Source organism: Cetorhinus maximus, chromosome 18 (genome assembly GCF_964194155.1).
Source record: "Cetorhinus maximus chromosome 18, sCetMax3.hap1.1, whole genome shotgun sequence".
Classification (NCBI taxonomy): Eukaryota; Metazoa; Chordata; class Chondrichthyes; order Lamniformes; family Cetorhinidae; genus Cetorhinus; species Cetorhinus maximus.
This window is the reverse complement of record NC_135896.1, coordinates 39,753,373-39,781,178: the sequence shown is the minus strand read 5'-3', so window position 1 is coordinate 39,781,178 and position 27,806 is coordinate 39,753,373. Positions and strand designations below refer to the sequence as shown.

General features: G+C 43.8%; 1 protein-coding gene across 4 annotated transcripts in view; it reads right to left on the bottom strand.

Moving 5' to 3' along the window:
• Positions 1-25,470, bottom strand: part of tdrd9 (tudor domain containing 9) — a 223,383-nt gene extending 197,913 nt beyond the window's left edge. For all 4 annotated transcript variants that reach the window (XR_013579459.1, XM_078562446.1, XM_078562447.1 and 1 more), the window contains exon 1: positions 25,272-25,470. Coding sequence is in view for 3 of the 4 variants with exons in the window: in XM_078562446.1 (XP_078418572.1) it covers positions 25,272-25,332 (61 nt within the window). In the remaining variant the exon portion in view is untranslated. The remainder of the gene's footprint in view (positions 1-25,271) is intronic.
• Positions 25,471-27,806: the final 2,336 nt, after the last annotated feature.

Genomic DNA, 27,806 nt, shown 5'->3' with positions numbered 1-27,806 from the left:
TCATGAAATAAAAGGGAAAGTGGACACTTGGATAAGAAATTGGCTGAGTGATAGGAAACAGAATAGTGAGAAATGGTTGCTTTTCAGACTGGAGGAAGGGTTGCAGTAGACTCCCTCAGGGGTCAGTGTTGGGACCCTTGCTCTTCCGGATATATATTAATGACCTAGACTGTGGTGCGCAGCGCATGATTTAAAAATTTGCAGATGACACAATGATTGTCAACTGTGATGGGGATAGTCTTGAACATCAAAAGAACATAAGACATGTTGGTGGATTGGGCAGACAAATGGCAGATGAAGTTCAATGCAGAGAAACGTGAGGTGATTCGTTTTGGCAGGAAAGATATGGTGAGACAGTATAAAATAAAGGGAGAGTCTCTAAAGGAGGTGCAGGAATAGAGGTACATAGGTCATTGAAGATGGCAGGGCATGTTGAGAGAGCAGTTAATAAAGCATATAGCATCTTGGGCTTTATTAATAGGGGCATTGAGTACAAGATTAAGCAGGTCATGTTGAACTTGTATAAGACACTAATTAGGCCTCATCTGAAGCACTGCATCCAGTTCTGGGCACCATACTTGAGGAAGGATGTGAAAACATTGGACAGTGCACAGAGGAGATTCACAAGAATGATTCCAGGGATGAAGAACTGTAGCTAAGAGGATAGGTTGAAGAGGTTAGGGCTGTTCTCCTTGGAGAAAGGACTAAGAGGAGGCTTGATAGAGGTATTCAAGATCCTGAGGGGTATGGACAGGGTAACAAGTGAGAAACTGTTCCCACTCAAGAGAGCATCAAGAACTAGAGGGCACAGTTTCAAAATAACCAGTAAAAGGAGTAAACGTGATGCAAGGAAAAATTTTTTCACCCAGAGGGTGGTTGGAGTCTGGAACAAACTTCCTGAAAGGGTGGTGGAGGGCAGTTCAATAAAGGTAATCAAAAGAGAATTGAATTACTAGCTGAAAGAGTAGATAGGGAGAAACTGTTCCCACTCGTGAAAAGGTCAAGAACAAGAGGGCACAGATTTAAAGCAATTGGCAAAAGAAGCAAAAGCGATATGAGAAAAAACATTGAGTGATTAAGGTCTGGAATGCACTGCCTGAGTGTGTGGTGAAGGCATTCAAGAGGGGACTAGGTTGTTACTTGAAAAGGAACAATGCGCAAGTTTATGGGCGAATGACAGGAGAATGGTACTACTTGCTCATTCGGAGAGCCAGTGCAGACACGATGGGCCAAATGGCCTGCTCCATCTGCACTGTAAAATTTCTGCGATTCTCTGAAATCACCAAACTGCTGTTTGTATGTCCTTGTTCTGTGCAAATTGGCTGTCATGGTTCATACATTAGAACAGTGACCACACTTCAGAAGTACTTCATTGGCTGCTGAGTGGTTTGGAATGTCCTGAGGTTGTGAAAGTTGCTATATAAACCAAGTGCTTCTTCTTTTGTCACGTGCCAAGTAATTCTCAACTTCAGCTTGATTGTTATTAAGGCTGTTTAAATTTGGTCTGGAGTATCTAAACAAAAGGACATATCGTCCCAGATTTGTGCAGCAGTGAGCAGGTGGAATATCGTTTTACCTGCCAGCCACGATGGCAGGTTTTCACGCCGTACTGTCCCAAACCCGCCACATTACTTATGCATTCCTGGGAAACACGCCATTTCAATGGGGGATGGGCTGTCATTTACCCACCACGCAATCACCTCGTTGCTCCATCACGCTGGGCGCCATGTTTGAAGTCCAGAAGGGCGCACACATCTCCATGCTTCCAGTCCAGGACTACTGCAGGGAAGATGTCCACAAAAGGCAAAAAGACTGCAGATTTAATGACGCGTCACTGGAACACCTTTTGGATGCCGTGGAAGACTCCCGCTATGTCCTCTACCCCCACTCTGGCCGCAGGATGGGCAATGGCGTGACCAACTTGACTTGGGAGACAGTGGCAGTGGTGATCAGTACCAATGCTGCACAGAAGAGATTGGCCATCCAATGCAGATAGAGGATGGAATTCCAGCGGGCTGGCTTAACAATGATATGCAGACATATTACAATGAGGTTCCCAACGTCCAAAGGCGGGAAACGCGGCCCATCGGTGGGCTGAGCGGACGATTGCAAGCTGGTTTCACACCATCGTGAAACCAATCCCGCCATATTGTTCACTCATGCCACCAAACATGCCTGACACCAGCGGGCACATAACATCCCAGCCAAAGTTATAGTTTCAGATACCCAGATCCATCTAAATGCTCCCCCTGCATTTCCCAGGAATGAGATTTTACTCTTTGGAAGTCATGGTAAAAACTTAGCATATACTCTCATCAAAAGTCTCTGTTAATATTGATAAAGCTACTCCAGTCATCCACAGCTACCAACTCTTGCAGGTTACATTTTCTGAAATGAGAATTCAAAGCACACATTCCTAAAATAAATATTTTACTCCCCCATATCAACATTAACAAAAGGTATCATTGGCTGGACTCTATTACTGTAATATTACAAAATGCCGACTACCTGAAACAAACTTGCTACGGTATTTTTGGAAAACATTAAAAAGTACTGAATATCAAAAGAGGTAGATTTACTAGTTTTCTTACAATTTGGATGCACACTTCAATATAGCATTAATACCTTTGATCATTTTTTTATGCAAAGGATTGCAGAGATTTTATTTAAGGCTTATGTCTTTAAAAGGAATTGGCACAAGTTAAAAAAAGGGCTACAAGTTTTGCAGAATGCATATTAATGCCGGACTTGTCAGTATGGGCGATCACAGACACACACACAACTTCACAAGAAGTAGATCCATTAGCCAGGATCACCAGAGGCAAAATTTTTTCAACTACGCAAACAAATATTCACAACTCTTGTCTTGAGGACAATTCTATTCACGTGGAACACAGCATGAACTGCCTGTTGAGTGGACATGCTTGGAAAAGAGGCAGTTTGGTGAATCCCTGAAAAGTAAGGTGTCAAAGGCACCACTCCTCTATTTCCCAGAGTCACAGGGAAGACATAACTTACGACAAAAGGCTGAGACAGACACATGAGGGCCAGGGCTGGAACCTCAAAATACAGGTAGCCCCTTAATCTCTTTTCTCAGTTAGTAGCAGTCTAAAACAATATGCCAGGGGATGGGGAAATATATTTTGAACGTTAAGTGGAATTTACTGTTAAGAGTTACACAGCATGTTTACTTGCTAACAGTGAAATACATCACTTAACATTTGTATCTGCCCTGATCTGTTACTCACAATAAGTGTTTGTCGTAGAAGAATGAGTCCAAAGCTCATCTTTTACTACAAGCTGGTTTATAAAGGCAACTCTTCAGTGCTCCAAACTTACTTCAGTCCTTTCCAAACAAGAATGTTCCAGTTGTATCTATTTATACTGTTTTGATGGGAGAACCAATGCCCATCACCTGTTTAAATTAGCAATTGTCTTTACCAAGGTAATTTTGTCTGCCTGTTCTGCTTTTGTGATTTTTTTTTATTATTTAAAATTCTAAACACTAAAAAGTCTCTTTTTGGATGACCGATTTCATTCCGTTATACGTTTTCTGCATTTCAATAAATTTGTCATAAAAACTAAAAAAAATAATTACTGATACATTGACATCTTATCAAGTAGTTCACTCTGTATCCAAAAATGTTGGGAGAAGCAAATGTAAAAAGCATTTAGTTCCGATCACAAAGGGGTCCTATAATTACCACTCTGAGATACATAAACATATAGTTTGATTTTGAACAGTATGGGCACACCCCTAAACATTAGATGTTCTCATGCCCAGAAGACATGAAGACATTTTTTTTTACACTGACTGAAGCCTGACTAGCTACGGCTCACACAAAAGGAATTTCTAGTCTTCAGAAAACAGCAAGGATCTTGTTATCTCTAAAGAGGCACTAATGTGACTTGTGACTGCAGAAATCAAATTCCTTTTACATTTCCAAGGCAGAGCTCTAGCCAACAGAGACAGTATATGTGCGAGGACAAAGGACCCTAAACCGCTGAAACTTTTTTTTATTCATTCATGGAATGTGGGCGTCGCTGGCTAGGCCAGCATTTATTGCCCGCCCCTAATTTCCCTTTTTTACAGGGCATTTTGTCAACCACGTTGCTGTGGGTCAGATCACATGTAGGCCAGATCAGGTAAGTACAGCAGATTTCCTTCCCATTAGTGAACCCCAGATGGGTTTTTACAACAAATGACAAATGTCATTATTGGACTTTTAATTCCAGATTTTTATTGAATCCTGCTGTGCAGGATTTGAACCCGGGTCCCCAGAGCATTTTCCTGGGTCTCTGGATTACTGGTCCAGCGACAATACACTACACCATTGCCTCCCCGTATTACCTATTAATGGATGCAACATTAACCATCTCAAGAATCCGGACCAGGAACAGACATCCTTTATCCAAGCCAAGGGGAAGAAATGAGAGTTATGTCAGAAGACCACCTCCTCCCGCCACCCCCAACCTAAACCAAGCTTCCAGAACCTGCCTTGTGGGGCTGAATCCAGGAAGTCTGCCATCTTCCATCAACAAAGCAGCAGGAGAAACAGTTCTATCCTGGCTTAAATTGCCAAGCCCTCATCTACACTATTTTTCTATAGGAACCTCTAAACGTTGGTACCAGTGCCCACTACAAGACTGATTCAACTTTATGTACTTCTCCCATCGTGGAAGTCAGCCCGCTACTGGAAAAGTGGATCACCCCGCATCAGTTTTAGCCAGCTAACCTCTCTGAAGGAATACACCACTGGACTTTTAATTCTGGACTCAGGCGAAACAATAATTCTTATTTTATTTGTGATCTTTGCCCTGTAGCTCTTTCTTTCCCTTAAGCCTCTTTTACTGTGTGAATGTACCAGGATACAGAGCAACACCCCCTCTCCATGTTTTAAGTGTGTAAAATAAACTAACTCTCTAATTTTACCCCATCTCGAGTTTGCTGTGGGGTTATTAATAGAGGATTGGATCACTCCAAAAACCGAAGGGTTGGGGAAAATACGTCACCACTTATAAAGGGGGAAATCAAAAATACCTTCCTGTTTATGGACGGGTGGCGAGAGAGAAATCAGAGCTGTTTTAACTTCAACCCCCTCCTGTCCGTAACAATGTTCAGACTTTTTATGGGATTGAGAAGCAATGCTGCACCCAAGAAAGTATCTAAGTCAAACCCTAAACTTCTATCAACAGCTTTTACGTTCATTACAGCATTTAGAATGAGAAAGGTAGTACTATATTATGTACTGTATAACATAGCTTTCTCACATAATGAAACATATAACGAATTCCAAATCTCAAATGGAATACATTGGCAGCGAGAAGTTATCGCATTATATCAGCATTAGCATACTGCATACACATTTATAAATATAGGTGGAAAGCTAAATTAGTCTCCTCACAATTCATCAGTCTATTCGAAATCATGAGTTAAATGATGCAGGTGTCATGAACAGTGCTATTAAGCCATACTTCTCTCAAAAAGCCTGCTGACAGATGTTCAGTTTCGGTTCCACCAGGTCCACCTGGCTCCAGACTTCATTATAGCCTTGATCCAAACAAGGGCAAAAGTGTTGAGTTCTTGAGCTAAGGGGAGAGAGTGACTGCCCTTGACTGCAAGGCAGCTTTTGACCGAGTGTAAAATCAACAAGCCTTAGCAAAATTGAAATCAGAGCAAATCAGAGGAAAACTCTCCACTGGCTAATCATACCTACTAAACAGGGAAATTGCTGCATGGTTGTTGGTCAGTCATCTAAGCCCTAGGGCATCACAGCAACAGTTCTTCAGGGTAGTATCACAAGTTCAACCATCTCCAGCTGCTTTACCAATGACCTTGCCACCATCATACAATCAGAAGTGAAGACATTCCCTGATAACTGCATAGTATTAGTTTTATTATCTTCAAATGTAGTACGGAAACAGTCCATGCTGACATGCATAAGAGTCTGGACAACATTCAGGCTTGGGCTGTTAAGTGGCAAGTAACATCTGCAGCACACAAGTGCCAGGCAATGACCACCTCCAAAAAGATAAGGCTCTCCAGCTCCCTTTCACAATTAACATGTTGCCATCGCTCAATCCTTCACCATCAACATTCTAGGGCATCACCATTGACCAGAAACTTAACTGGACCATCCACATAAACACATTGGCTACAAGAACAAGTCAAAGGCTGGGAGTTCTGCAGCGAGTAAGTCACTTTCTGATTTTCTAAAGCCTTTCCACCTTCCACAAGCCACAGGTCAGGAGTGTGATGGAATACTCACCACTTACCTGAATGAATGCAACCCTAATAACACACAAGATGTTCCATACCAGGAATATGGGCATACTGGTGTTACTGAACAAATAATCAAAAGGCTTGGACTTTTGCTTGAGAGACATGAGTTCAAACCCCACCACAGTGACAGGGAGGAGTTTAAATTCAATTAATTTAAAATAAAAATCTGGAATAAAATAATTATGACCATAAAACTACCAAGGAGGTAGCTAGATTTATGAGCTATCGGGGAGTTGAGGGCTATGAGGTGCTGGCACGAAAGAGGAGTTGAGGCCTGGGGCAGATCAGCCATGACCTTATTTAATGGCGGGGCAGACTCGAGGGGCCACATGGCCTATTCCTGCTCCTAATTCTTATGTTCTTATGTTTACGCTGAGGTTCAAAATCTGGTTCACAAATGTCCTTTAGGAGGAAATCTGCCATCCTTACACAATCTGACTTGTGTGACTCTTAACTGCCCCCTGAAATGGCCTACCAAGCCAGTTGTATCCAAGTACCATGGAAAAGTCAAAAAATAAAACAAGACATATTTGTCCAGTATCAATCATGATAAATGCACAACCAGCCCAATCAACCCTGCAAAGTCTTCCTCACTAACATCTGGGGATTTATACTGAAATTAGCAGAGCTGTTCCACACTTGAGCCTGACAGTCATACTCACCAAATCATTCCTTGGAACCAATTTTCCAGACTCCTCCATCGCCATGCCTGGGTATACCTTGTCCCACCAGCAGCCACCAGCAGCAGAGACCTAAAGGAAGTGTCAGCACATTGGAATACAGTCAGGAGGGAATGGCCCTAGTAGTCTCAACGTTGACTCCTGACCCCATGAAGCCTCATGGCATTGGGTTAAATATCACAGGACGCCTCCAGCTGATTACCACCTACCCACCTCTTTCAAATGATGAATCAGCGTTTGTCCATGTTGAATACCACTTGGAAGAGGCACAGAATGCACTCCCAGTGGGGGGTTTCAAAACTCAGCACCAAGGCTGGCTCGGTGACAGCCACTGAGCAGGATGGCCAAGTTCCAAAAGACATCTCTGCCAGGCTGGGCCTGCAACAGGTGATGAGAGGACCAACATGAGGAAAAAGCCTACTTGACCACATCCACTATTTATCTTGCTGCAGATGTATCTGCCCATGACAGTATAGGTAGGAGCACCAGTAAGTCCTTGTAGAGTCAAAGTTCCACCTTCACACAGAGGGCACCCTTCATTGTCTTGTGTATCACTATCACCGTGATAGATTCAGATTAGATTGAGCAGTTCAAAACAGGACAACCACGAAGCACTGTGAGCCATCAGCTGCAGCAGAATTGTACTCCACCACAATCTGTAACCTCATGGTACAGCATATCTGTTGCTCTATTAGATCAAGCCAAAGGACAGACACTGGTTCAATGAGGAGTGTATCAGAGCATGCCAGGGGCAGCACCAGGAATAGCTAAAAATGAAGTACCAACCTGGTGAAGCTACAACACAGGATTTGCAAACATGCTAGAAGAAGCAGCAGCCATATACAGAGATAAGCAATCCCACAACCAACAGAGCAGATCAAAGTTCTGCAGTCATGCCACATCCAGTCACAAACAGTGATGGACAATTAAACAACAAATGGGAGAGGGAGATTCCACAAACATCCCCATGGTGCATGATGGGGGCAAGTCAAGCACAAGTGCACAAAAGATAAGGCTAAAGGGTTTGCAATCGTCTTCAGTTAGACAGATGGTCCACCTCTGCTTCCTGATCCCAGCATCCCAGATACCAGTATCCAGCAAATTCAATTCACTCCACGTGATATATTATCCTAATATGAACTGAGATAGTAATAAAGGGCAGAGGGGGGAAAAAGTTTCTAGAATGTGTTCAGGAGAATTTTCTAGATCAGTAAGTTTCCAGTTCAACATGGTGGCATTACAGAGCTGGTTCTAGGGAATAAGGTGGATCAAGTGAACCAAGGGTCCAACAGGGGAACATTTAGGGGACAGTGATCAATCATAGTATCGTAAGGTTTATGTTAGCTATGGAAAAGGACAAAGGTGTAAATAAAAATAATTAACTAGGAAAGGATCAGCTTCAAAGGAGTGAGATCAGAACTGGCCCAAGTACTGTAATGCAACAATGGGCTGCTTTTAAAGAGGAGATAGTTCAGAAACAGTCAAGGTACATTCCCACAAGGGAAACAAATCCAGACCACCCTGGATGGCAAAAGAGGTAGAAAGATGGAGCAGAAAAAGGTACATATTAGATGTCAGGTGAATAATATAATTGAAAACCAGGTCGAATAGATAAAGTTGAGAGGAGTTGTGAAAAACAAATAAGAGAAGTGAAGAGACAATATAAGAGACTGACAGCTAACATGAAAGGGAATATAAAAAGTCTTCTAATAGGCAAATAAATATCAAACGGTTGGAAAGAGGAGGAGCAGGGGTGATTAGGGATCCAAAAGAGGATTTATGGATGGAGGCAGGGTGCATGGCTGAGGTACCAAATAAATACTTTGCACCAGTCTTTACCAAGGAAGAAGCTTCCACCCAAATCACAGTCAAAGACGAGTTAGTTGAGATTCTGGAGGGCTAAAAATTGATAAAAGGGAAGTATTAGATAGGCTGACTGCATTTTAGGTTAAGCTTTTTTTTATTCCTTCATGGGGTGTGAGCGTCGCTGGCTAGGCCAGCATTTATTGCCCATCCCCAACTGACCTTGAGAAGGTGGCGGAGAGCTGCCTTCTTGAACTGGTGCAGTCCCTGTGGTGTAGGTACACCAACAGTGCTGTTAGGGAGGGAGTTCCAGAATTTTGACCCAGCGACAGTGAAGGAGCAGCAATATATTTCAAAGTCAGAATGGTGAGTGGCTTGGAGGGAAACTTCCAGATGGTGGCGTTCCAATGCATCTGCTGCCCTTTCCTTCTAGATGGTAGCAGTCGAGGGCTTGGAGGGTGCTGTCTGAGGAGACATGCTGAGTTCCTACAGTGCATCTTGTAGATGGTACACACTGCTGCCATGGTGCATCAGTAGTGGAAGGAGTGAATATTTGTGGATGGGGTGCCAATCAAGCAGGCTGCTTTTGTCCTGAATGGTGTCAAGCTTCTTGAGTGTTGTTGGAGCTGTACTCAGCCAAGTTGAGAGTATTCCATCACACTCCTGACTTGTGCCTTGTAGATGGGCAGGCTTTGGGGAGTCAGGACAAGTTACTCGCCACAGAATTCCTAGCCTCTGACCTGCTCTTGTAGTCACAGTATGTATATGGCTAGTCCAGTTCAGTTTCTGGTCAATGGTAACTCCCAGGATGTTGATGTTGGGGGATTCAGCCATGGTAATGTCATTGAATGTCATGGGGCAATGGTTAGATTCTCTCTTGTTGGAGATGGTCATTGCCTGGCACTTGTGTGGTATGAATGTTACTGGTCACTTGTCAGCCCAAGTCTGGATTTTGTCTAGGTCTTGCTGCATTTGGACATGGTCTGCTCCAGTATCTGAGGAGCTGCAAATAGTGCTGAACATTGTGCAATCATCAGCAAACATCCCCACTTCTGACCTTATGATGGAAGGAAGGTCCTTGATGAAGCAACTTAAGATGGTTGGGCCTAGGGTACTATCCTGAGGGGCTCCTGCAGTGATGTCCTGGAACGAAGATGATTAACCTCCAGCAACCACAACTATCTTCCTTTGTGCTAAGTATGACTGCAACCAGCAGAGAGTTCCCCCCGATTCCCATTGACTCCAGTTTGCCAGGGCTCCTTGATGCCACTCGGTCAAATGATGCCTTGATCTCAAGGGCAGTCGCTCTCACCTCACTTCTGGAGTTCAGCTCTTTTGTCCATGTTTGAACCAAGACTATGGTGAGGTCAGGAGCTGAGTGACCCGGGCGGAAACCAAACTGAGCATTAGTGGACAGGTTATTGCTAAGCAAGTGCTGCTTGATAACACTGCTGATGACCCCTTCCATTACTTTACTGATGATTGAGAATAGACTGATGGGACAGTAATTGGCCAGGTTGGATTTGTCCTTTTTTTTAAACAAACAGGACATACCTGGGCAACTTTCCACAAATCCGGGTAAATGTCAGTGTTGTAGTTGTACTGGAATAGCTTGGCTAGGGGCACAGCAAATTCTGGAGCACAAGTCTTCAGTACTATTGCCAGAATATTGTCCGAGCCCAAGCCTTTGCACTATCCAGTGCCTACAACCATTTCTCGATATCACGTGAAGTGCATCGAATTGGCCGAAGACTAGCATCTGTGATACTGAGAACCTCCGGAGGAGGCCAAGATGGATCATCCACTTGGCACTTCTGGATGAAGATTGTTGCAAATACCTCAGCCTCCTCCTCCAGTTAGTTGTTTAATTGTCCACCACCATTCACGACTGGATGTGGCAGGACTGCAGAGCTTAGATCTGATCTGTTGGTTGTGGAATCACTTAGCTCCGTCTATCACTTGCTGCTTATGCTGTTCAGCACACGCGTAGTCCTGTGTTGTAGCTTCACCAGGTTGACGCCTCATTTTTAGGCATGACTGGTGCAGCTCCTAGCCTGCCCACCTGCACACTTAACTGAACCAGAGTTGATCCCCTGGCTTGGTGGTAATGGTAAAGTGGGGATATGCCAGGCCACAAGGTTACAGATTGTGGTTGAGTACAATTCTGTTGCTGCTCATGGTCCACAGCGCCTCATGGTTGCCCAGTCTTAAGTTGCTAGAACTGTTCTAAATCTATCCCATTTAGCAGTGGTAGTGCCACAAAACACAATGGAGGGGTATCCTCGATGTGAAGGCAGGACTTGTCTCCACAAGGACTGTGCGGTGGTCACTCCTACCAATACTGTCATGGATAGATGCATCTGTGACAGGTCGGTGAGGATGAGGTCAAGTATGTTTTTTCCTCTTCATGCTTCCCTCACCACCTGCCACAAACCCAGTCTAGCAGCTATGTCCTTTATAACTCAGCCAGCTCAGTCTGTAGTGGTGCTGACAAGCCAATCTTGGTGATGGACATTGAAGTCCCCCACCCAGAGTACATTCTGCACCCTTGCCACCCTCAGTGCTTCCTCCAAGTGTTGTTTAACATGGAGTACTAATTCATCAGCTAAGGGGGTGCGGTAAGCTTCCTTATCCATATTTGACCTGATGCTATGAGACTTCATGGGGTCCGAAGTCAATGTTGAGGACTCCTAGGGCAACGCCCTCCTGATTGTACAGCACTGTACTGCCACCCCTTCTGGGTCTGTCCTGCTGGTGGAACAAGACATACCCAAGGATGGTGACATCCAGGACATTATTTGTAAGGTATAATTCCATGAGTATGACTATTTCAGGCTGCTGCTTGACTAGTCTGCATGACAGCTCTCCCAATTTTGGCATTAGCCTCCAGATGTTAGTAAGGAAGGCTGAGTTTGCCGATGTCATTTCCGGTGCCTCTGTCGATGCCGGGTGGTCTGTCTGGTTTCATTTCTTTTAGACTTCATAGCAGTTTAGCAGGCATCGGAGAGTCAACCACACTGCTGTGGTTCTGGAGTCACACGTAGGCCAGACCAGGTGAGGATGGCAGGTTTCCTTCCCTAAGAGACATTAGTGAACCAGATGGATTTTTACGTCAATCGATAAAGGTTTCGTGGTCATCATCAGGCTTTTAATTCCAGGTTTTTATTGAATTCAAATTTCACCATCTGGGATTCAAACCCAGATCCCCAAAGCATTACCCTGGGTCTTTGGATTACTAGTCCAGTGACAATACCACCGCCTCACCCATAAGTCACCAGGGCCAGATGAGTTGCATCCAAGGATACTGAGGGAAGGAAGGCTGGAATTTCTGGAAGCACTGGCCATAATCTTCCAGTCTTGCTTAGACATTGGAATGATGCCACAGGGCTGGAAAATTGTAAATTTTATGCCATTGTTCAAAAGAGAGTGTAAGAGAATACACAACAACTACAGGCCAATCAGTTCCAAATCAGTGGTAGGAAAGCTTTTAGAAATGATCATCTGGGTTAAAATAACAGTCACTAGGATAAATGTAGATTAATTAAGGAAAACCAGCAGATTTGTTAGGGCAAATCATATTTAACTAACCTGCTTGAGTTTTTGATGAGGCAGAGAGGGCTAATGAGGGTAACGAGGTTGATATAGTATACATGGGCTCCCAAAAGACATTTGATAAAGTGCCACATGTAAAAAAATTTCAAAAAAATAAATAAATAACAGGTTTATCAGCAAAGTCAAAGCCCATTGAATAAAAGAGACAGCAGTAACATAGAAACTTGGCTGAGTAACAGAAAACACAGAAGTCGGGAATGGCTGTTCCTTGGTCGGGAGGAACGTATGTAGTGGGCTCCTTACATGCTGGTCTTAGGGCCCCTACTTTTCTTGATATATATTTATGACCTAAACTTTGGTATACTGGGCAAAATTGCTAAATTTGCAGATGACAAGACTTGGAAGCATTGCCAATTGTGAAGAGGATAGTAATAAACTTCAAGAGGGCAGGCCAGAGAAATTGGCAGATGAAATTTAATGCAGAGAAGCATGAAGTGGTAATTAAAGCGTACAGAATCCGGAGCTTTATAAACCAGGACAGAGAGTACAAAAGCAAGCAAGTTCGGAGAAACGCTTTTAGAACACGAGTTCGGCCTCAACTGGAATACTGTGCCCAGTTCATCGCACATCAGGAAGGATGTGAAGGCATTAGAGACAGTGCAGAAAAAGTTCACGAGAATGGTTCCAGGGATGAAGCTGTGACTGTTCTCCTTGGAGACTATTAAGAGACTTGATCGAGGCATCCAAAATCATGAGGGGTCTGGACAGAGTAGACAGGGAGAAACCTCCTGTTGACTGAAGAATAGAGAAGCAGAAGGCACTGATTTAGGGTGAATGGCAAACAAAGCAACAGCAGCATGGGGAAAAACATTTTATGCAGTAAGTGGTTAAAATTTGGAATGCACTGCCTAAGAGTGTGGTGGAGGCAGATTCAATCAAGACTTTCAAAAAGGAACTGGATAATTACCCAAAGAGTAAAGATTTGGAGGGCTGCAGGCAAAATGCGAGAATGGGACTGGGTGAGTTGCTCTTGCAGACACGACAGACCAAATGGTCGTCTTCTGTCCTGTAACCATTCTATATCAAATACACAGGAAAGCCTATGGGCCCCAATAACATCCTGGCTGTTGCGTTGAAAACTTGTCCAAAACTCCCCATGCCCATAGCATAGCCAAGCTGTTCCAATACAACTACAACACTAGCATCTATCCAGCAACATGGAAAATTTGCCCAGGTATGTCCTTTCCACGAAAATTAGGATAGATCAAATCAGGCCAATCTCAAGCACATCAATCTACTCTCAATCATCAGCAAAGTGATACAAAGTGTCACCGAAAGTACCATCAAGTAGCACTTACTCAACAATAACCTGCTTACCAATACTCAGTTTGAGTTCCACAAGGACCCTCAGCACCAGACTGTAATTTAGTTTTGATGAATTCTAGAGGTGTGGAGAGTGTGACTCTTCCTGACATCAGCATTTGATTGTGTGTGCTGCCAAGCCTTAGTAAAAGTAACATACGAGCATACAAATTAGGAACAGGAGGAGGCCACTCGGCCCCTTGAGCCTGATCCACCATTCAATAATATCCTGGCTGATCTGATTGTAACCTCCCACCTACCCCCGATAACCTTTCACCCCCTTGTTTATCAATAATCTATTTTTGCCTTAAAAATATTCAAATACTCTGCTTCCACCACTTTTTGAGGAAGGGAGTTCCAAAGACTCTCTACCCTCAGAGAAAAAAAATCTCACTGGCTGGAGTAATGTCTAGCACAAAGGAAGATGGTTGTGGTTTTTGAAGGCCAGTCATCTCAGCCACAGGACATTGCAATTCCTCAGGGTCGTGTCCAGCTATCTTCAGCTGCCTCAAAGGCCTTTCCTCCCTCATAAGGTCAGAGATGGGAATGCTTGTAGTGTTCAGTCCCACTCATAATTCCTCAAATAACAAAACAGTCCATGTCCACACACAGCAAGACCTGGACAACATTCAGGCTTGGACTGATAAGTGGCAAGTAACATTCCATTTCCACAGAGGAAGTGCAGAGAAGATTCGCCAGACTGATTCCTGCGATGGCAGGATTGCCGTATAAGTAGAGATTGGGCCAGCTAGGCCTGTATTCACTAGAGTTTAGAAGAAAGAGAAAGGTTCTCATTGAAACATTTTAAAATTCTGACAGGGATGGACAGACTGGATGCAGGGATGATGTTTCCTCTAGCTGGGGGGTCTAGAACAAGGGGTCACAGTCTCAGGATACGAGGTAGGCCATTTAGGACTGAGATGAGGAGAAAGTTCCTCACTCGGAGGATGGTGATCCTATGGAATTCTCTACCACAGAAGGCTGTGGAAGCCAAGTCACTGAATAAATTTAAGGAGGAAACAGATAGATTTATGGTCTCTAAAGGCGTCAAAGGGTATGGGGAGAGATTAGGAGTATGGTGTTGAGATAGAGGATCAGTCATGATCATACTGAATGGCAGAGCAGGCTTGAAGGGCCAAATGACCTACTCCTGCTCTTATTTTCTATGTTTCTATTCACGCCTCAAATGCCAGACAATCGTCCAACAAGAGAGAATCTAACCATATTCCCACCCACTACCATCACTGAATTCCCTAATGAACATCCTGGGAGTTACCACTGACCAGAAGCTTCAGTGGACCACCCATATAAATACTGCGTCTTGTCAGAGATTGGGAATTCTGGGGCAAGTAAATCACCTCTTGACTCCCCAAAGCCTGTCCTCCATTTACAAGGCACAATTCAGGCCAGTGATGGAATGCTCCGCACTTGCCTGGATGACTACAGCTCCAACAACATTCCAGAAGCTCGATGTCATCCCAGACAAAGCAGTGCGCTTGACTGGCACTACATCCACCATTGCATAGTGGCTGAAGTGTGTATCATCTATAAAATACACTGCAGCAGCTCACCAAGGTTTCTTTGACAGCACCCATAAAACCTTCAACCTCTATTGCCAAAAGTGACAAGGGCTGCAAATGCATGGGAACACCACTATATCCAAGTACCCTTCCAAATCATACACCATCCTGGCTTGGAAATATATTGTCACTCTTTCACCATCACTGGGTCAAAATCCTGAACTCTTTACCCAGCATGTGGAAGTACCCACAGACTGCAGCTGTTCAAGAAGGCAGCTCACCACTATCTTGAGGACAATTAGGAATGGGCAATAAATGCTGGCCTTGCCAGTGATGTTCACAGCCCATGATCAAATACAGAAAATTTTCTTCAATACCACAAGTGCAGCCTTACCACAGTCGACCATACCATCCTTCTGCTATCTCTCTCCTTCAACAAACTCCATGTGGTTGCCTTCACTTGATTCCACTCTGGTTCATCTAGTTATAAGAACATGAGAAAGAGTTGGCTATTCAGCCTTTTGAGCTTGTTGTGTCATTCAATAAGGTTATAGCTGATCTACCCGAACAGCATTCTCTCACTCTATCCTGATATTCCTTAAACTCTGGCTTGAGTATACTCAACAAACATGCATCCCTCCGGAATACAGAAAGGGTCGTGAATCTTTGAATTAAGTGAAAACATTGCTCACCTCAGTTCTATATCATGGCAACCCCTTATTCTGAAAATGTTTCAAATTCATTTGCCCTGTTAAGCTCCTTAAGAATTTCATTTCAAAGAGATCACCTCTCATTATTTTCAACTAGGGAATATGGGCTTAGTCTACTCAATTTCTCCGGATAGAACAATCTGCCAATCCAAGAAATCAGTCTACTGAATCTTAATTACACTCCCTCCAGGCAAATATATCTTTCCTTAGATAAGGAAATCAAAACTGTACACTGCACTCCCGGTGTAGTCTCACCATGGCCTTATGTCATGACAGTCATGTTTGTTTACTCCAATCCCTTCGTAATAAAGGTCAACAAACCACTTGCATTCCTTATGGCTTGCGACAATTACATGCCATAGACAAAGCATTCGTACCAGTACACTTTCAATTTAAGTCCCAAGGATCCAGTTCATATGGGGGAATTCAAATCCAGTTCAATAAATAAATCCAGAATAAAAAACTAGTTTCAGTAATGGTGACGGAGAGCAGACCTGCACGAGAAGGGCAGCAACGGTGGCAGATAAAAACCGGCAGCTAGAGCCCCTTCAATCTGTTTCTACCTGTCAGAGCCGAAGTGTGAAATCAAAGGAAAACAGGTAGGTGATTGGTGGGTATCTCTTCCGTGTCTCTTTTGATTGGCCAAGTGGTTTAAATCAGGAGACTTTATTACAACTGAAGAGTACAGTTAAGAAATTCACTTCTTAAATATTTAACATCCAAAGTAATTAATTAAATAGAATAGAGATGGCTGAGCAGGCAATGTGTTACACCATGTAGGATCTGGTGGACATCAGTGTGATCCACGGTGACCACATCTGCAGCAATTGTTGGCTGCTCGAGGAACTTCAGAATTGATGAGCTGGAGTCCGAGCTGCGGACACTGCGATACATCAGGGAGGGGGATAGTTACCTGGACACTGTTTCAGGAGACAGTCACACCTCTTAGATTAATTACATCAGATTGGGACCGTGGTCAGGGACAGGAGGGTATGACTGCTAGCGAGGCAGTATGGGTATCCAGAATTTAGCTTTGGAGGAGCCTCAGCCAGTGCCCTTGTCCAAAAGGTACAAGGTTCTTGCTCCCGGTGTGGACGAGGGCACAGACTGCAGGGAGGATGAACGAACTGACCACAGCGCCTTGGTACAGAGAACCATTCAAGTGGGGAGAGAAAAGAGAAATTAAATAGTAATATGGGATAGCATAGTTAGGAGAATACACACTGTTCTCTACAGCAGCGACAGAGTCCCGAAGACTGTGTTGCCTACCTGGTGCCAAGGTTAAGGACATCTCTTCTGGGCTGGAAAGGAACTTGAAGTGAGAGGGGAAGGATCCAGTTGTCGTGGTCCACATAGGTACCAACAACATAAGTAAGACTAGGAAAGAGGTTTCTGCTGAGGGACTACGAGCAGCTCGGGGCTAAATTAAAAAGCAGAACCAGAAAGGTATTAATCTCCAGATTACTACCTGAGCCACGTGCAAATTGGCATAGGGTAAATAAGATTAGAGAGGCAAATGCATGGCTCAAAGTTTGGTGTGGGAGAAATGGGTTCCGATTCATGGGGCGCTGGCACCAGTACTGGGCAAGGAGAGATATGTTCCGTTGGGACGGGCTTCATTTGAACCATACTGGGACCAGTGTCCTGGCGAATTGTATAACTAGGGTTGTAGATAGGACTTTAAACTCATTAGTAGGGGGGGGGTTCAATTGAAGGGAAGTTTAAAAAAATCAAAAAGGAACGAGAGAGCAGAGATGCAAGGTAGTGAAGTAATCAAAGTGTGACAGAAAGGGGCAGAAAATATAGGGCAGAAGAGGGCAGCAGAAATTAGAACCAGAATGAGAAATAATGGTAAAAAGTCAAAGCTTAAAGATCTTTATCTGAATGCAGGCAGCATTTGTAACAAGATAGGTGAGTTGACGGCACAAATAGAAATAAATTAATGTAACTTGATGGCTATTAGAGATGTGGTTGCAGGGTGACCAAGACTGGGAACTCAATATTCAAGGGTATTCGACATTCCAGAAAAATAGGCAAAAAGGAAAAGGTAGCTTTGTTAATAAAGGAAGATATCAATGCAGTGAGAGTAGTGATATAGGTGCAATAGATCGTGATGTGAAATCAGTTTGGGTGGAAATAAGGAAAAGCAAGGGGAAGAAGTCACGGGTGGGAGTCATTCATAGGCCCCTGAAGAGTTGCCTCACTATAGGACAAAGTATAAATCGAAAAATAATGGAGGCATGTAAGATGGGCACTACAGTTGTCATGGGTGATTTTAATCTGCGTACTGACTGGACAAATCAGATTGGCAGGGGTAACATGGAAGATGAATTTGTAGAGTCATCAAGGATTGTTCCTTAAGAGCAATATGTTGCAGACCCTACCCAAGAGCAGGCTATTTTAAATCTAGTAATGTGTAATGAAGTGGGATTAATAAGAGATAGCATAGTTAAGGATCCTCTAGGGGGTAGCGATCACAACACGGTAGAGTTTCAAATTCAGTTTGAGGGCAAGCAACTCGGGTCTCAAACCAGTGTCTTCAATTTAAATAAGGGCAATTACAGAGGTAAGAAGAAAGAGTTGTCTAAAGCGGGCTGGTAAAATAGTCTAAGGGGAAGGTCAGTGGATGAGCAGTGACAGACATTAAAGCAGATATTTCATAACGCTCAGCAAAAATTTATCCCCGTCAAAAAGAAGGACTCGATGAGGAACCACCCGTGGTCAACAAAGGTGATCATGGAGAGTATCCAATCAAAAACTAAAGCAAACAAAGTGGCGAAAACCAGTGGTAGGCAAGAGGATTGGGAATTTTTTTAGGAACCAGCAGCAGATGACTAAAAAGCTAATAAAAAGAGGGAGAAAATTGCTGAAAGTAAGTTGGCAGGAAATATAAAAACAGCAAGAGCTTCTACAGGTATATAAGAGAGTGGCTAAAGTGAATGTGGGATCCTTGGAATATGCGACTGGAGTATTAATAACGGGGAACAGGGAAATGACAGATAATTTAAACCAATATTTTGCATCGGTCTTCGCAGTGGAGGACACATCCCAAGGATATCAGATAAGCAAGGGGCTAATGGAAGGAAAGATCTTGTAACAATCTCTATCACGAGGGACGAAGTATTTTACAAACCAATGGGACTAAAGGCAGACAAGTCGCCAGGACCTGATGGCCTGCATTCAAGGATTTTCAAGGAAGTGGCTGCAGAGATGGTGGAGGCATTGGTCAAAATATTCCAGATCTCACTGGATTCCAGGAGGGTCGCAGCAGATTGGAAAACTGCTAATGTGGCGCCCCTATTCAAGAAGGGAAATAAAAAGCAGGAAAACATAGGCCAGTCAGCCTAACATCTGTCATTGGGAAAATGCTAGAGTCCATTATTAAGGAAGAAATAGCAGGACATTTATAAAAGCTTAACGCAATCAAACAGTTAACATGGTTTTGTGTGCAGGAAATCATGTTTGACAAATTTGCTAGAGTGCTTTGAGGATAATAACAAGCAGAGTTGATAAAAGGAGAGCAGTAGATGTAGCATATTTGGGTTTCCAGACGGCATTCGATAAGGTGCCACATAAAAGGTTATTGCAAAAGATAGGAGCTCACGGTATTGGGGGTAACGTATTAGCATGGATTGAGGGTTGGTTAACACACAGAAGACAGAGTCGGGATTAATAGGTATTTTTCAGGTTGGAAAGACGTAACTAGTGGAGTGACACAATGATCAGTCCTAGGGCCTCAATTATATACTATCTATATTAATGACTTGGAGGGGGCAGAGCATAATGTATCCAAATATTGTTGACGATAAAAAAATAGGTGGGAGGACATGTTGTGATGAGGGCATAAGGAATTGCAAGGGGATATAGATAGGTTAAGTGAATGGGCAAAAACTTGGCAGATGGAGTTTAATGTAGGAAAGTGTGAGATCATGCACTTAGGTATGAAGAATCAAAAGGCAAACCACTATTTAAATGGAAAGAGACTCCAAAGAGGTGCAGCACAGAGGGATCTGGGTGTTCTTGTGCATGAAACACAAAGTTAGCATGCAAGTGCAGCAAGTAATTAAGAAGGCAAATGGAATTTTGGCCTGTATTACTAGGGGGTTGGAGTTTAAAAATAAGAGTCTTGTTTCAACTGTTTAGGGTGTTGGCGAGGCCGCACCTGGAGTAGTGTGTACAATTTTGGTCCCCATATTTAAGGAAGAATGTACTGGCATTGAAGGCAATTCAAAAGAGGTTCACTTGGCTGATTTCTGGGATGAAGGGGTTGATTTATCAAGAACAGCTGAACAGGTTAGGCCTTTATTCATTAGAGTTTAGAAGAATGAGGCGTTATCTTATTGAAACATACAAGATTCTGAGGGGGCTTGACAGGATAGATGTTGAGAAAACGTTTCCACTAGTGGGGGGAACTCAAACCAGGGGACATAGTTATAGAATAAGAAGGGGACACTCATTTAAAACTGAGATGCAAAGGAATTTCTTCTCTCAGAGGGTAGTGAATGTTTGGAATTCACTATACCAGAGTTGTGGAGGCTCGATCACAGAGTATTTAAAGAAGAGGTGCATAGATTTTTGAAATATCGGGGAGTTGAGAGCTATGAGGAGCTGGCACGAAAGTGGAGTTGAGGCCTGGGGCAGATCAGCCATGATCTTATTGAATGGCAAGTCAGGCTTGAGGGGCCAAATGGCCTACTCCTCCTACTTATGTTATGACCATGAAACTACAGATTGTCATAAAAATTGACCTGGTCTACCAGTATTGCTCAAAGCAAATCTGCTGTCCTTAGACCTGTATGTGATCACAGATCCTCACAATGTGGTTGACTCTTATCTTCCTTCTGAAGTAGCCTAGCTTGGTTGTTTCTAACCACTACATAAAGGTAGAAAAATAGAACCAGATGGACCACCCAGTATCAATCTAGGCATCAAACATGAAAAAGACACACCCAGCCCAGCTGATCCTCCACATTAACATCTGATGACATGTGCCAAGATTGGAGAGCTCTGCCACAGATTAGTCAAGCAACAGCCTGACAACCATACTCAGAATAATAGCTTTCAGCCAATGTCCAAGATTCCACCACCATCCCTGAATATGCATTTTCTCACCAACAGTATAGATCCACCAGAGATGGCAGCGAAGTGGTATACAATCAGTAAGAAGTGACCATGGGAGTCCTCAACATTGAATCTGGGCTGCATGAAGTGTCATGCCATCAGGTTAAACAGAGGCAAAGAAACCTCCTGTTGATTATCACCTACTGCCCCTTCTCAGTACATGAGTCAGTACTCCTCCATGTTGAACAGCACTTGGAAGCAAGGACACAATGTACACTGGATGGGAGACTTTAATGCCCATCAAGGGTGGTTTGATAGCATCATTACTGACTGAGCTGCTAAACTAAGCCTGCAGCAGGTGGTGACAGAACCAAACAAGGAAAGACCCACTGGGTCTCATCCTCACTAATTTACCTGTCACAGGTGCACCTATCCATGACAGTACTGGTAAGCACCCACTGCACGGTCGTTACGAACTTTCAACATAGGGCATCCTCAATCGCATTGTGTAGCACTTATGCCTTGCTAAATGGGATAGATACATAAAAAGGTCTAACAGCTCAAAACTGAGTATCCAAAAGGTGACATGAGCCATCAGTAGCAGCAGAATTGTATTCCACCATAATTTGTAGCCTCATGTCCTGGTATATCCTTCACTCTCACATTGATCCAGTCTTGATCCCCTGGCCTGATGGCAATGAGGAACATTGGAGAGTATGCCAAGTGCACCAAATGTACCATAAATGACATGCCAAGCTGTAACACAGGACATGTATGCTGAACAATGGAAGCAGCATGGTATAAGCAGAACTAAGAGATCCCACAACCAGATCAAAGCTCTGTGATCCTGCCACAGCCAGCTGTGAATAGTGATGGACAATTAAACAATGAATAAGAGATGGCTCCTTGAACATACCTATCAAGAATGATGTCAGAACCCAGTACAAGTGCAAAAGACAAGGCTGAAGCAATCATAACCATCTTCAGTCAGAAGTGCCAACTGGATGATCCATTTCAGCTTCCTCCCAAGATCTTCACCATCACAAGGTCAGTCTTCAGGCAACTGGATTCACTCCACATGATGCCAAGAAACGACTGAGCACACTGGTTACAGCAAGGCTATGGGTCCTGGCAATATCCTGACTGTAGTGCTAAAGATTTGAGCCCCAGAACTAGCCGCGCCTCTAGCCAGCTATTGTAGCACAGTTACAACACTGGCATCCACCTGACAATGTGGAATATTGCCCAGGTATGTCCTGCTCTCAAAAAGCAGCACAAAACAAATCCAGCCACTTAGCGTCTAGTCTACTCTTAAGTCACCAACAAGGTGATGAAGGGTGTCATCAGCAGTGCTATCAAGTGGCACTTAGTAAATTGCTCAGTTTGGGTTCTGCCAGGACAACTCTCATCCAGACCTCATTGCAGCCTTGATTAAAAGCACAGACAGAAGAGCAACTTCCAGAGTTGAGGAGAGAGTGACTGTCCTTGACTTCAAGGCAGAATTTGAGCCCTGGCAAAAGTGAGATCTCTGAGAATTGGGGGCAACCGCCCCACTGGCTAGAGTCATACCAAGCACAAATGAAAATGGTTGGGATGGTTGTTGGAGGTCAATCATCAAAGCCCCAGGCAATCACTGCAGGAGTTCCTCAGGGTAGTGTCCTAGGCCCAACACCTGCAGCTGCTTTAATGACCTTCCCAAGGTCAGAAGTGGGGATATTCCCTGACAAATGCAGTGTTCAATTCCATTTGCAGCTCCTCAGATAATGAGGCAGTCTGTGCCCACAAGCAGCAAAGCCTGGTCAACATTCAGGTGGCTACAAGAGCAAGTCAGAGCCTGGGTATTCTGCAGTGAGTGACTCCCCAAAGTATTTTCACCATCCACAAGGTAAAAGTCAGGTGTGTGATGGAATACCCTCCACTTTCCTGGATAAGTGCAGCTTCAAGACAATGCAAGAAACTCAACAATATCCTTGGACAAAGCCACTCACTTGACTGGCACCTCAACCTCAACCACCAGCAAGAGGTGATTAAATGACCAGAAAGCATTTGATAAAGCTCCCCCACAAGAGAGATTGTTCACCAAAGTTGGTGATCATGGAATTGAAGGCAAATTATTGACCTAGTTAGGAAACTGAGCAAAAGGCAAAAGAGTAAAGATAATTTGCAAGCACGCTAATTGACAAGATGTGACTAGTGGTGTCCCACAAGGATCTGTGCTGGGGCCTCAACTATTCACTGCATTCATGAACAAATTACACAATGGAATGGAAAGCCACATATCCAGATTTGCCAATGGCACAAAAATAGGAAGCGTTATAAGCAGTATAGATGGAAGCATAAAAGTGAATGGGCAAAACTATGGAAAACAGATATGAATGTAGACAAATGAGGTCATCCATTCTGAACCTAAAAAGGAGACTTTCTAAATGGTGAACAGCTAAAACCAGTGGAGGTCCAAAGAGACATGGGGGTTCAGGTATAAAGATCAATGAGATATCAGAACAAGTATAGAAAGTAATTAAAAAGGCTAATTGAATACTAACCTTTATATCTAAAGGATGAAAATACAACAGAGAAGTCACCCTTCAGCTATACAAAGCCCTGGTTTAACCACACCTGGAATACTGTGAGCAGTTCTTGGTACCACACTCTAGAAAGGATATATCCACTTTGGAAGGAGTGCAGTATAGATTTACCAGAATGGCACCTGGCTTCCAAAGCTTAAACTACAGAAAAGATTAAACAAACTAGGGTTATATTCCCTAGAATTTATGGTTAAGGGGTGATTTTATTGAGGTTGTCATAATATTAAGGGGATCAGAAATGATGGATTGAGATAAGCCCAGAGTCTAGGACCAGGGTGCAGAAACATTCGAGCCAGACTTTTTAAAAGGAGGAAAAATAAGGAAACACTTCTCATCGCAAAGAGTGGTAAAAATTTGGAACACTCTTCCACCAATGGCAACTGATGCTGGATAAATTGTTAATTTTAAGACTGAGATTGATAGATTTTTGCAGCCCAAAGTTATTAAGCAACATGCAGCAAAGGAAAGTACAGTATACGAAGCTAGGTCACAGATCAATCACCAACTCAAGGGGCAAAATGGCCTACTCCTGTTTCCATGTAACTTGACAGCAAGACCATTTGCAAGATTCACTGCAGGAACTCACAAAGCCTTCTTCAACAGCACCTTCTAAACCCAGGACCTCTACTGCCTAGCAGAACAGGGATAGCAGACACATGGAAACACGACCATTGCAAATTGCCCTCTAGGACACACACTATCCAGATTTGGATATATATGTAGCCTCTCCATCCTGGAACTCCCTCCCAAACAGCACTTAAAGAGTGTGCCTGCAACACACAGACTCCAGCTATTCAAGAAGGCTACTCACCGCCACTTTCTCAAAAGCAATTAAGGATGGGCAATAAATGCTGGCTTTACCAGGTACACCCACATCCCAAGAATGAATAAAAAAGTTTGAGTTCTCATGCTTTGCTATCAATCCTTTCAGATGACCAAGATCTGCAATGCAAGCCTCGTTCTCAGCTAAAGTTTATGCATGAAATACATTAAGCAAAAAAGCAGTAATTTGAAAAAAATTGTCATCCTTGCATAGTAAACAGAAAAACTGTTGGCATACAACATATTTCTTAAAATCTGGAACCCAACAACAAACTAAAGTATATAGTGACACTAACCTACCAGGTCTGTACACATTAGAATGTCTTACCTTCTGCAATGACTGTCAAATTTCTCTACAACAATGGCTACACTTCAAAAGTCTAATTGGCACTTTGGGACAACCCAAGGGCAGAAAGATGCTAAACAAATTTAAGTTCTTTCTTCATATCTCTCTGTGAACTATTAAAACATTTGCTCCTCACCAGCACAATATTCAGCTCAATTACACAGCCACCATTTGCAAAGTTTTATCCACAGGGCCACAAAATCTTTACATAGAAAGAACAAAATAAAGGGGGTGGGGGCACATTTAAAAAGATACACTTTCTTGGGATGAAGTTTGCTCCTCCTCGCTCAGTACTTTCAAACTAATTTATTTATTTCTTGGAAATACATCCAACAAATTTAATATCTGAAATAGAAAGGTAGAAATGTCAATAAAGATAACCACAGTTTTTGTGTGTCCGTCTATCTGGAATCTGGATCCTAGTGTTGGAGCAGTAAACATTTATCCCTCTTCACATGGAGCAGGTGCTGATAACGTACACGGAGCCACCATGAGCCCCGGCCCTTGCCCACACGCGGTGTCTGTCGACACGCAGGTTGATTCTCACCGCTTCGCTTGGGGGGTTTCAGGCTCTGGGTTGCACTGCCCCGCAGCTGAGCTCGAGACATCAGCCGTAAATGAAGCCCGATTTCCTCCTAACAGTTCGACGCCCGTAACCGTTTTGCCGATGGTGAACCAGTCCTGGATTTGCTGCGCCACCAGATTCCGGATCATGGCGCACAAGCAACAGCCGTTTGGCGCGTGGATCACAGAAACCTCAGTGGCTGGCTTCTGTAGTCTGCGTCTGCGCACTGCCGCCACAATGACATGCTGACGGCTGTTGACACCTGCGCATGCGCCAGTCTATCTGCCGGTGTTGGGAGTCTCTTGCATCGCCTGGAGGTTTCACAGAATCGGAATTGCAGCTCATTGGAAAACTAACGGTTCCGACATGTCAGCTCTGGCGAATTGATTGTAAGGGACAACAACAAACTGTATTACAAAGACAAAATGCTGCGGATGCTGGAAATCTAAAATCAAAACACTGTATACTGGAAATGCTCAGCAGGTCTGACACCATCTGTGGAGAGAAAAACTGTTAATGTTTCAGGTCGATGATCTATTATCAGAACTGAGAAAAGTTAGAAGTAAGTTTTAAGCAATTGCAAGTGGGGAAGGTGGAAAGAAGAACAAAGGGAAAGTACTTGTTACTACAGATAGATTAAATGGCATAAGGTTTCATTGCACAAAAATCAAAGTGATTGGTAGTGGGACAAGTAAAACAAAAGATGTGAGAAGGTGTGAATGGCAGGATTCTGAAAGCAAAGGAAATAAGAAAGAAACAAGAGAAAATTATGAACCAACAAAAAGAAGAAACAAAACATGGACAGCAGGTATGATCTAAAATTGTTGGTCTCAGTTTGAGCCTGGGAGGCCATATAGTGTCCAGTCGAAAGATGAGGTGCTTGCTGTTCCTCGACCCTGCGTTGAGCTTCATTGGAAGTGTGAGCAAGATGGAAAACTGAAATGACAGGAGACAGGAAATTCAGAGTCACGCTTACAGACTGAGCAGAGGTGTTCTGCAAAGCAGTTACCCAGTCTACACTTAGTTTTCCCAATGTAGAAGAGACCATGGGCAGGATATTTAGGTCGGCAAGCGGGGGGTGGGGCCCATTCGCCGACGCGTAAAATGATGCAGGATGACGTCGGGCGGAACTCCCAACGTCATTTCAATTTTCAGGTCGGCGGGAGCACAGCCGAGTCAGCTGTGCATCCGTCGATCTGTCAACAGCCAATTGAGGCCATTACCAAAGTCATTAATGGACCTGCCCGTCCAACCTTAGGGCTGGTGGGCAGGCCTGGAGCCCTGGCAGGCTTCAGAAAAAGCATGAAACCTCATCCACGGGTGAGATGAGGTTTCATTACAGTTTTTAAAAATTTAATAAATGTTTGATTTAAAGTGATGGACATGTCTCAACTCAAGTGACAGTGTCACATGAGGGGACATGTCAGGGAAATTTTGTTTCTGTACCTTTACCATTTTTACATTTGGAGCCGATCTCTCTGAAGCTACACTTAGCCTCAGGGAGATGAGTGCGCTTTTTCATGCGCATGCACGAAAGAGCGCATTCTCGGCTGAGGGAATCCCCCACCCCTGCCCGCACAGGGAGCGCATAGCGCTTCCTGGCGGATGTCACGCTGGGCAGGTTTTAATTGGCCCACCCACGTAAAATGGCGTAACACCCCCCAATCGGGGGCATCAATCGGAGGCACGCCTGACTGCACCCGCTCCTGCACTTCCCCCCAACGGGGGAAAATTCTTCCCCATATCACGAGCAGCAAATAAAGTACATTAAATTGAAAGGATTACAAGTTATGCATTGTTTCACTTGGAAGGAGTGTTTAGAGCCTTGGATGTTGAGAAGGGAGGAGTTAAGAGGGCAGGTGTTGCATTGCCCTTCACTTGAATGGAGTGCCTAGTGCCAGATTCTCTGGGCAGATTATGAAGCATTTGGGAAGGTGCAGAAGTAAAACACACACACAGAAAGAAGCAAAGCACCTGTCCCTGGCAGGGTGGATGTTGAGGAGCAGGTACAGATGATGCAGGCTTGACTAGCTCCATAACACCAGCAGCCCCAAGACCCTACTGGAAAGAGCCAAGTTCACCAGCCAAAAGCAGGAAATCTCAGACTTTCAGATCATCAAATAGCTGTTTGCAGTGGCCAGCACCATCAGCTGACTTATCACCAAATAATAAACACCACTCATATTTGGTGCTTCCTGTGTGTCCCTGTCCCCGTTTCATGACAGGATCCATTTAGAAAGTTAGCATTTTTAGGGGTGTCCCATCCCACTGTGGCTTGCTCTTTGCACTTTCACTGCTGCTCTTTCGAGTTGGGATCCCCCATTTTAAATCCTGGGTCCCTGATTCCATTATGCCACTCAGGTTCTTTATTGGAGATCCTTTGAAAACACCACCATCCTGATCCAGTTACTGAATTCACTCTTTGGGCCTGATTGTAACTGTGCACATGGATGGGATTTAAATGAGATACATTCTGGACTGTTCTCTTCAAAGTTTGTTTGCAAGTTATTATATGGG